The 10,178-nt window shown below is 52.2% G+C and overlaps 3 protein-coding genes; 1 reads left to right on the top strand and 2 right to left on the bottom strand.

Annotated features, from left to right (window-relative positions):
• The first annotated feature begins 369 nt into the window (after positions 1 to 369).
• On the top strand, positions 370 to 2,102 carry CHC_T00008195001 (hypothetical protein). XM_005712106.1 is given in 2 exon segments: positions 370 to 1,935; positions 1,936 to 2,102. The coding sequence occupies 1 exon segment, from the start codon at positions 370 to 372 to the stop codon at positions 1,933 to 1,935; it is 1,566 nt and encodes a 521-aa protein (XP_005712163.1). The 3' UTR covers positions 1,936 to 2,102.
• Positions 2,103 to 2,172: 70 nt separating this feature from the next.
• CHC_T00008194001 (hypothetical protein) lies at positions 2,173 to 4,128 on the bottom strand. Its single transcript, XM_005712105.1, has 3 exons — positions 4,073 to 4,128; positions 2,672 to 3,776; positions 2,173 to 2,502 (listed from the first exon to the last, which is right to left on the bottom strand). Exons 1-3 carry the CDS (start codon positions 4,126 to 4,128, stop codon positions 2,173 to 2,175), a joined length of 1,491 nt encoding a protein of 496 aa, XP_005712162.1.
• Positions 4,129 to 6,093: 1,965 nt separating this feature from the next.
• Positions 6,094 to 9,427, bottom strand: CHC_T00008193001 (hypothetical protein). XM_005712104.1 is given in 2 exon segments: positions 6,094 to 6,262; positions 6,263 to 9,427. The coding sequence occupies 1 exon segment, from the start codon at positions 9,425 to 9,427 to the stop codon at positions 6,263 to 6,265; it is 3,165 nt and encodes a 1,054-aa protein (XP_005712161.1). The 3' UTR covers positions 6,094 to 6,262.
• Positions 9,428 to 10,178: the final 751 nt, after the last annotated feature.

The raw sequence follows: 10,178 nt of genomic DNA, 5'->3' as shown, positions 1-10,178 counted from the left end.
CGTCCCGCGTGCTCCCAAAGGTCAGGGCGATGTTCGGCGCCGCCCGCCGCGCCGCCCGCCGCGCCGCCCGCCGCGGCCGCCACGGTGCCCGAGCCGCCCGACGTCCTCTCCGAGGCGTCGCTGGCGCACTACCGCGCATCCGTGCCCAAGATCGGCTTCGCGCTGCAGGCGCGCGGCGCGGAGTTCGCCGCGCGCACCGGCGACCCGCGCGCCGACTTCCTAGCTGACCTTGCCGACTTCCTCAAGGAGAACGGGTCCGAGCTCAAGCTGCGCCGCATCGGCGGCGCAGAGCTGGACGTGTACGGCCTGTACACCGCCGTCCTGGAGCGCGGCGGTCTGCAGGCAGTCATCCTGTCGCGCGCGTTCAAGATGGTCGCAAAGGCCCTCAACTTGCCGAAGAGCTGCACGTCGGCCGCCTTCATTCTGCGCGTCGAGTACGAGAAGCTGCTGTACGCGTACGAGCAGAAGCACGTGTGGGACCGCGACCCGCAGCACGTCGCACAGCTGTTCCCGGCGGATAGGGTCAAGCGCATTGCCCTCCCGATCATGCGCGCGGGCGACTACGATAGGAGGTCCCTGTCGTCGCACACCCCCGGCATGTCCCCGATGTACGCATTGCCGAAAACTTCCTCCCGGCCGAGGAGGCAGGCGGCGCTCGCGGCTACGAATGCCGTTGCTAGCGCCGTGTCGGATGATCCGTATGGCTTCCCCGTGTTTCCTAAGAGATCGCGCTTGACGGGCTTGGATGAGGCTTCTTTGAGCCCGTATGAGGAGCAGATTATTGATGATGAGATAGTTAATGACAATGCCCCGCACGGCGTGTACGTACCGGGGCAGCCGGGGGAGAAGGAGCGCGTTGTCTCGGCGCTGTGGAGTCCCATGCATGACGACGTGGCATGGGCGCTCGGCACACTCAATGCATTGTCGTTTGATGCGAGGAATGTGTTTGTGGCCCAGGAGTTTCCGGGCATATTGGATGCGCTGAACGAAGTGCTTAATAGATATCTGGAAGACGTCATGAGGAAACGCTCGTACGGTGTCGCAGCGGGTATAGAGGAGCTTGATCTCAACGCACCGCGCGACATCGAGATGGCCGCTGTTGATATCCGCCACGCTGGGCATGACCTCACAGGTCCCGGCATTGGCGTATCACGGAATCCGCTCCACGAAGAATTTCTCCGTTCCTCTAGTTTGCAGCAATATCCAAACCTTTTCAATCTTGCAGATCCGATCGCCATTGATCGTCAGCAGTGCGCGACCGTTGCTGTTAACGTTCTAAGGAATATGAGTTTTTGTCCACGAAACGCTGCGTATCTGGCCTTGTCGCCCCAGATTCTCGGCATATCGGCCGTCATGATTTCGAACGTCGGCGTCGGCGCAAACTTGCGCGAGGGCTTGGTAGATATGTGGATGAACGTTTCTCCGGTCATGACGGCCACGCCCGGCTCTCCAGGACATACCGTTCTCATGGCATGCGTCAAGTTGCTAGACCCATTTAAAGAGGGTGCCGAAGTAACACGGTTCACCAACATTGGGGAGGTTTTGGCAAGGCTCGCGGCCAGCCCCGAGCGGAATGAAGCCGCAATTGTAAGTAGCTTTCCAGAACTTCTACCGCGTGTGGTAGATATGCTGAGCGGAAGGAATCGGCGATACGTGAGCGCCGGGCTGGCTGCCTTATGTAACTTTAGCGCGTTCGATTGGCCTGCACGAGATGCAATTGCCCGTGTGCCACGGTGTCTGGACCGCCTAGTCGGCATGCTGTCCGACACGGAGTTCGCGCCAAGAGCTGCTCTAACACTGCTCAACCTTGCGGAAGCTCCGAACAATCGCTCCGTCATGATTACGCATGAGGCAGCGCTCGTTGAGTTCGCAATGACTCCGTCACCTGCTGCAGACACGGTAGCTTCGATACTTTTTGATCTGTCCGACGATTGAAGAGGTATTTCGGCTGGAGGACGTCGGCTGTAACTGGAACTGGCTCAGATGACTGTACTCAAGTGTGTACATAACCTATTGTATAAAAGTGTGTAAAGAGAGCGTGAGCAAGGTAGCTGATGGACCCAAGGCGTGTTCCTTCTTGCGGAAATGGTGGTTTTCTCGTCTCGAATTGTTTTATGAGGACATCAGTACTTAACCACACGGAGAGCTGTAACGTTCATGAAGAGGACCGTCTCAGCTCTGCTGTGAACCGTAATACTGTTTCTCTCGCCTAGATGCGTCCTCACAGCCGTTTGACCATTGACAAGCTTTGTATGTACGGGCCTCTGGCTGGACGATGTTTTCGAAAATCCAAAACGGTTTACTTTTGCGCGCCGAAGCGTGCGCCAAAAAGGTTGGGCAGGCAAGCGTACAAGATATCGAAAGTGTTTCTGGTCTTGTAGTGTATTGTCCATTCGAAAGAGTGGAACAGGCGCACCAGGTTTCGTGAAACCTTAGAACTGAAAGAGCGATTGAATCTGTGCTGGTGAACGCCACTACCAACATTTGGGCACGGAAGAACGCCTTCTTTCCCTCCAGCGAAACACGCTCGGCAAGTTTAGGAAGCGAAGCAAGGCGGAGACGCCGCTGTTGAAGGCCACCCTCAAAGATGGAAAAGCTACAAAATCAGCTTTCTGATCTCCCCATTTTCAAAGCCCGGTGTCCGGTCACCCATGAGGTGCATCAAGAAAACACCGTGGGAAAAGACAATGATAGTGGTCTCGGGCCTCTGGAGCAACCATAGTCGAAAGTCATTAACTCGTTTCATGAAGTGATCTTTGGGTTCCATGCCCCTATTGGAGCCCTGATACTTCCACAGGAGCTTCAAACTCTCCATCTGGCCACGGCTTTGAGCTCCCACTGGGGACCACCACCAGCTATCCTCAGGTGAGAGACGAGAGTAGTCCAAATACCGGTACTTCTGTTCTAGCACACTGACTGGAGAGCCGATGTCGCCTGCGGTGGCAAGGCGCTCAATGCAGAGGGGATGAATGAGCGGCAGCAGCGGTTGTGGCATCTTTTCCGTGGCGATGAAGCAAGTTTGCGTGGCCCGTCTCAGTGGCGACGCGACGACGAGCTCGATATCAAGTGTTGGCAGGTGGTGTACTAAACGTGCGGCTTGTCCCCCACCAAGCTGTGTGAGAGGAGCGTCGAGGTAGGAGGCATCATTGAAGCCGACACGACGGTAGGAATGTGATTGGGCATTGTGCGTAGACTCGCCATGGCGAACAAGATAGATGGTCTTGAGAGGCAGGCGTGAGCCAGCGCGCGCCTGGGCGACGTAGCGGTCCATGTGGCGGTGAGAAGGCCTTCGCTGATAGTGTTGGTAGTCGGGCGGGTGAGGCTGCTCAAAACGGTGAGGAGTGGGCGGTTGAACGTATTGGTGTGGGGCCGCGAAGTGTTGTTGGTTGTAAGGGGCGTAGGCTGAGTGGCCAGGGTTGGCCGGTGAGGGTACGTGGAAGTAGTGAAGAATGTGGGTGTATGGATGATGAGGGTGGTTGGGATGGTTGAAGGCAAGGTTGTTTGATGCAGGCCAACCGTAGTTGGAGTTTTGGGGATGTGGGTATGCTGCAGGTTGATGGGGAAGGCAGTTGTACATGTAATGGTAGTAGGGCTGGGATGCGTTGGTGGGGTAGTGAGGGAAAGACATGCCTAGAGTGACTTGTGGCAGAGAAAGGCTAAGGTGGGGGGAGGGGGCTGCGTATGAGGCAATGATTGAACTTAAGAAAAAGTGGTCATGTGAGACATAACGATGGGGGGAGAAGAGCACATACAGATCCCAAGAAAGGGGGGGCCGGCTCTCAACGACACGGCGCACAACAACACGTCGGAGCACTCAAGTGCACATTCATTGGATGTAGCAATGATCCTGTACAGCAGTCACCCCCCTCAGGTACGGTGATGTACTGACTACTTGCCTTACGCACCCACTCATAATCTCTCATTCGCTATGCCTGACTCCAAGAGATAAGCGCCTGAAGAATTTCCCCTATTTAAAAAGGGCTCCAGTCGACCCTACGCATTAGTGCCGCCCCGTGTAAGGACTAATAATACGGCACTAACTCGGAGCGGCACAATCAGATGGCAGAACCACTACCCGGCCAGAACTCTGTTATTAGAGTCTGCTGTTGTTGCCTTTGACCCTGTCATGCCTCTAGCTTCTAGAAAAGCTCATTTTGCGGACCTCAAGTGCGATAAGGCATTGCTCACATCGCACTCCACACCCAGACTCTCCAAAGACCCAAACAACCTTGCTAGTGTCTAGACGACCGGCAATTTGCCTCATATGAGGTCAGGCTTGGCCTCATATGAGGCCGGGTTTTTTTTTGCAAAAATGTATACATTAAATCGAAATTTTATAAAATCAGTTTAGACACCATTTCTTTAACCAATATTCCCTCGGTAATAGCTTCCTGCAAAACATCGGGATAGCAGTTATGAATACACAGAAATACTAAGAATCTAATATAGTTTCAACAATCGGATGATATTTTAAACAGGCGTTTTGGTTTCGAAGATATCAACAAAAAACGTTTTGATGTTCTTTAAAAAAGCTTCTTCTTTAGGTATTCTCAAAAAGCCTGGAAAGGACATGCAGATCTCACCAAGCTCCACCCTTCCAAAGCGCAGAAGTCAACTGCGGTGGCGAGAGTATCTTTTTCCATTTTGTTCAGCTCGCACAAGTCGAGAAAAATTAAGTTGAAAAGTGACCTCATATGAGGCCATTTGTCACCTAGACACTAGAGAGAAGGGCGGAGGGAGATGAAGCTCTGACAGAAACAATATTACATTCATGAGACTTTGTTGTACAGTAGGTGCAAAACAGAGTTATGAGGTACTGTACACTAACTCCTCATCTGGCCAACAGACGGTGATTTTGCCCTGACGGACTTTTTGTGAGAGAAGAAGAAACAAGCTTGTTAGGCGTTAAATACTGTTGACAAAGGCTTGACTTCTGCTGGAAAGCGGGGGAAAGACAAAAAGGCGTCTCCTGTCCCGCCGCGTTATGCAAATTATTACTGCTTATGGACATATCCTCTCGCCGTGTTTTCCACACCCGTGCTCTCCCGCTGAGCTCTGTCTTCATCATAAAAATAAACAACTGCAAACCCGCAGATTCCCACCCGTCACTCCCTGTCTGGAGAATATTTCTATTTCGCCTTTGTTTCCATGCATATCATCAATGCTTTTCGATCTCAGCGCCCCAACTCTCATCTCAATATTTTGTCATTGGCCCACCCTACGTTTCCTCGACGACACTGTTGCCTGGTTGTTGCTGGCTTGATCGAATAGACAAGGTCTACAAAACATCTCGCCGGCGTCATCGTAATCGCCCTACCCCCCCATGTCTTCCCGACTAGTCTGGTATGTGGCTGGCATACTGCAAATAATTCTTGCCTCCTTTTTTACATGCATTCTCACCACGCTTGTTTAATGATTTGTAGTGTAGAAAGCAAAGCTGTGAGCTATCTCATGGAAATCAACTCGCCCGTAATCAACGAACGAGTGTGTCCTGATCTCAGTTATTACCATATGTCAGACCTTGTTGAACGTGAAATTCTTGCCAGATTTGCTTGTAGTGACTCTCTGCTTCTTTGTGACAACAAGTTTACTTTCACTCATAAGATGCGATACATCAGTATCAATATGATTCTTGGAGCTTTTGCTTGGTATCCATGCTCTACGGTTGTCTAATTCATGTGCGCGCCTTTTTTAAAAGAGGTCCTGCCTTTGCTTTCTTTGTAGCACTTGACGCCATAAATGAGATGCAAATTATCTTCAAGAGTTAGCAGTGCTGTTAAATATAGTTCCACCGATCCATTAATGAACGGGCCAAAAAGGAAAGGCCCTGGCCAGCCATGATTTTGGAGGCCATACGGCTGCCCGAAGAAGGAAAACCTATTTGCGTGCTGCGTTTGAAATCAGAGGGTATTCATTACCAAGGTTTAAGTTTTAATATGCGGTCTACTACAGAGCGCGCGAGCGCGCGCCCATAACACAGTTTCAGTGTCTTCAGGTTCATAGATCTCTTGCATTGCTTCATTTGAACATTTTGTTCGTCTTTCAGCGTGCTCGAAGCCAAGGAGACATACAACTACTTCGGCGGATTTCATATCAAGGTAAGAATGTTTAATCAGTTTGAAAGGCAGAGTAAGAGATAAGCAGGCCTAAAATAAGAAACCCCTTTGTTTGACGACATATTTACATCTCTATTACCATTCATGCCCGTCCTCAGCTTGCCATTGCTGTCAGAGAACAACCTCAACGGCTCTTCCAGTTGTCTTCACTCAAGTCTCTGCCTCTTATTTTTTCTTTGTAAAGCAATGCGGCTTTGATGGTTTGAATGTGGAGAGTTTCCAATCATGGCACCTTGTGTGAGTGCCTTTCCTTGACTGTGACTATTTGTGCTTGTCCCGCTGTTTGTTCCAGTGCTCACATGTGATCGATTATTTGCTATAAACGATCCGTCTTGGGGTGAACTAGCAGTGGCAGCAGGTCTTATTTCCCTATCTGCATGGGAAGCTTGCGAGGATGTATTCCGCCAGTGTTTTTCTTTTCCAGGCGCACGACTCTCAACGCTCCTGTCGTGGTGCCCTTCCGTTGCGGTCTCGCTTCTTCCTCGCTGTGCTCTAGCCTCGCCATGAACACCGCTTTGCATCTCCATTAAAGCCCGTAGAGCACTTTCCTTGTCCTTCGATAGCTGCTCATGTTCTGACGGCACACTACCGAGCGGTAGCTTTGTGGTGACGACGCTCTGTAAATGTTGGGGTGGTGCTGCTATGCCTGTTTTAGGAGTCCCTCCATGATTCCTGGCCGGCTGTTTCTCTCCGCTTGTATACGCGTCAGCCATCTTGTAATAACTTTCGCCCATCGGGGAATCACGAACAGGGATACCCGCCATACCAGCAGAAACTGGCGAATAATTACGTGACGGTTTATGATCTTGGTACACTGCAACGCCTGGGCCATGGACCGTATGGTTGTGCCTCCCGTCATATCCCTGGCTTAGATGTGGTGGACCTTGGAAGTGCTGGGAATTGTAGTGCCCATGAGCTGAAACCACTGCTCGGTGCGACGAGAAATGCACTGGCATATCCCGCCGTGCGTCCATTGGATGGGGAGACGGCAAAGGTGCCGGTGGGTGTGAGAGAGTTGGCATTCTCTCATGCCACGGTCTACCGTTCTGCGGTACACTGTGAGCCATGCCTGGAAGCGGTACTGAGTAGTATGGTTGGTGGTGATACTGCCCATGACCAATCGGTCCAGATGGGGGCGGTGGTGCTGCATGGAAATACCGAAGATCTGTTCCATTCACTGGAGCATGTCCTTGATGCCGAACTGCACCCGGTCCTGCCATATTTCGCGAGTCCTGCCCGCCGTGCCCGGGCAAATACCCAGGGGGAAACGATGGAAAAGGACTGTACGGGTAGTACTCGTGCATAGACTGACCTTGAAACGCAGCAGTCTCTTGATTGAGAGACGTAGGAGGTCCACCAGAAGTGTGAGCTTGACTCACGGCTGGAGAGGAAGAAGCGTGCAAATGAGCTGACTCAATCGTACTGTTCGATTGCAAGACTGACTCGGACTGCTTCAGGGAGCTCTCGTGAGAAAGTCCTTCTACATGAGCCCTATCCGAGGCAGAATCGTATTGTGCAGTAGTCTGAACAATTCCATTATTATATGTCGCTTGTCCTGGCGCCGGGAATGGCGCTTTTCCATTCGGATGTCGTACCCTCTTGCTTTCACGGTTGATGATTCTGCCTCGAGACGACCGCCGCAGATGCGAGCTGTGCGTAATATCTCGAAAGCGATCATCTGGAAGCGTGTTCCCGTAAGAGTTTTCGGGAACTTCATAAAAAGGCCCGTCAATGAAAGTCTGATTGATTGTATTCACAAACAATGGAATTGCCCTTGGCACTGCTCCAATGACTACCGGTGGACACCTATGAGGAGAGCACAAATCGACAGACTCCTTTGGATCCGGTTCTCTGGATTCCAGCACATCTCCATGTCCAAACGACACAATCTGTGCTGCGTCCGGTTGTGTGCTTTCTGAAGCATCAGGACTTCCGCTTACGTTACTAGACGAATTGTTATTTGCATCTCCAATTTCGACGACGAAAACGTTTTCTCTGTCAAGCATTGCGCGGATTCTCTCGGCCTCCGGATGTGGCGTTGCTGCTTCACTCTGTAAGACAGAGCCACAGGGTACATCTCCTGGATGTAAGAATGAGAATACTACAACTGGGGTGGCAAGGGAAACTCTTAAACTTTCAGCAGCCAGCAGGGGATCCTCCAGCGTCAAAAAGCACATCGAGCCATTCGAAAAAGTCACCACTATTCCCTTCGTGGGAACCATCATCCCATTTGAGAAGCTCATTGTGACACCCTTGCTTGGCGTGCTCGGCGATACAACGCCAGCTTTCTCCCATCCGACAGAGGCCATCGTAAAGGGACCCATACTAGATTTCGGAGATGGCATTTTCCCGGTCAGCACCTCGAAGCCATTGCAGATAAGCCGAAGGGTACCATGATCGTGCACGGAATTATTGGGCGGTGGCGAAGATTCTTTCCGAAGTCTTGCTGCTGCGGCCCTTCCCTCGGCGGCAGCTTCGGCGCCGGATAAGATCTTATCAGCATGCCGAATAAGCTCTGCTGTTCCAGGGTTGGAGTCGGGACTAATTGACTTGCGTTCAGCACCCCCCAGATCTTCATCGGAGGGAGATGCCGTTCGAGATGTGTCCTGGGGCGAGGGCGTTGTGTGACTTAAGCTTTTGGATCCATTGGATCCATAGGAACCGTAGTTACAGTGCGCCGGTGAGCTCCACTCCACATGTCGAGGTTGGCGAGGGAGTTGAACGATACAAAGAACTCCCGGGCAACTAACAGCCAGCAATCTTGCAATTAGTGGGACGACTAGTCCGTAGAGGAAATTGTTCTCTTTTCCATTGTTAAGAAAGAGATAGTTGTGACTCTCTTCATCTTTCGATTTGGCAGCGAGGCGATCAACAGCAGTAAACAAAGAGGATAAAATGTATTTGCTTATTGGGTGCGGTGAACTTTGCTTCGACGATGTATCTTTCGCCTTGGATGTCGGCAAACTGTCACCACCCCCTTCTGGTTTCTTGCTATCCTTAGACGCAGTGACTTCCGGCACACATCTAGGTAGTTCCTTTTCGACTGGCGAGGCTGGGCCTCCCCGCGAAACATCTTTCTTCTCGGAACTTGGCGTCTTTGTCGATTGTGGTTCAGCATTTGGTTGGGAGGAGACTCGGTGTGTTCGCGAGCCAGTGTTTTGTGGAGTTGAAATGTTATCAAGGACGACAGCATTTCTTTGAGCATCCTGGCGTGCATTGCGAAGGACGTGGATGACGTTGACGGGGGACGTCATGGGAGGCGAGTATGAAGACGCAGGGCCTGGAGAGTGCTTCGAGATATTTGCTAGCATTGAAGGTGGGCTGTGCAAAGAAGGATTATGAATCGAGGAGCCTTCTTTCGGGGACCCATGTGGACCAGACGCCCCAAGGGCGACAGGATTGTTAATGACGCGAGTCGTTGTTGGGGCGAACCCTCAACTTGGCTTTTCGCCGCGGGAATGGCAAACGGTTTGGGTGTTGAGATGAGGCAAGGCACGAGGCGACAATAGAGCCAGTGACGAGCAGAATCAGTCAATCGCAATACTGCAACGGGAAAGGAGAAGTGTGTGCGGCTCGCGTGAATGGAGGAGGTGGCGGCGTTGTCGGAGGCAGTTGACGACGGTCGGATAAATGGCGGCCAGATAGAGAGGAGAGTCAGAGAGAGAAACGAAAGAGAGCATAAGACGTCGGGTTCGAACACGGCGGCAGGTTGGGTTGGGTCGTCGAGCGAGGCAACGGTGGCGGCGGCGGCGGTGCAGGGGAAAAGGTTTAGGCGATGGAAATTGGGCTGTGTCGAGGGCGGGGATGCAAGGGAACAGGTACGGTACTAGTCCCAAAACCCCTTATGAACGATGGCGGTGGCGGTTAAACAGCGGATAGGGAAAGGACGACACGACACCTTCGGGAAATGATGTGTGGAGCGTTGGAGAATTTTGCGCCGGGGGGCGCGATTGTTGTTACATGAAAATGCGCAAGTGAGAAAAAAATCGCGGCCAAAAGGTGCGCGTGTCCAGGGCGTGGTGGCGGGGTGTCGCGCTGCCTTCAGGGGGCGGCGGGGGTTGG

Source organism: Chondrus crispus, genomic scaffold (assembly GCF_000350225.1).
Source record: "Chondrus crispus Stackhouse genomic scaffold, scaffold_96, whole genome shotgun sequence".
Classification (NCBI taxonomy): Eukaryota; Rhodophyta; class Florideophyceae; order Gigartinales; family Gigartinaceae; genus Chondrus; species Chondrus crispus.
This window is presented reverse-complemented; position numbering and strand designations above follow the sequence as displayed.

Bases quoted from the DNA above. Each gene is read 5' to 3' on its own strand.
- CHC_T00008195001 (XM_005712106.1), top strand. From the start codon at position 370: ATGGTCGCAAAGGCCCTCAACTTGCCGAAGAGCTGCACGTCGGCCGCC.
- CHC_T00008193001 (XM_005712104.1), bottom strand. From the start codon at position 9,427: ATGCTAGCAAATATCTCGAAGCACTCTCCAGGCCCTGCGTCTTCATAC.
- CHC_T00008194001 (XM_005712105.1), bottom strand. From the start codon at position 4,128: ATGACAGGGTCAAAGGCAACAACAGCAGACTCTAATAACAGAGTTCTG. The intron at 3,777-4,072 runs GTGGTTCTGCCA...TGTCGTTGAGAG, and splicing joins AACAGAGTTCTGGCCGGGTA to CCGGCCCCCCCTTTCTTGGG. The intron at 2,503-2,671 runs GTTTTCTTGATG...GAGGGAAAGAAG, and splicing joins TCATTGTCTTTTCCCACGGT to GCGTTCTTCCGTGCCCAAAT.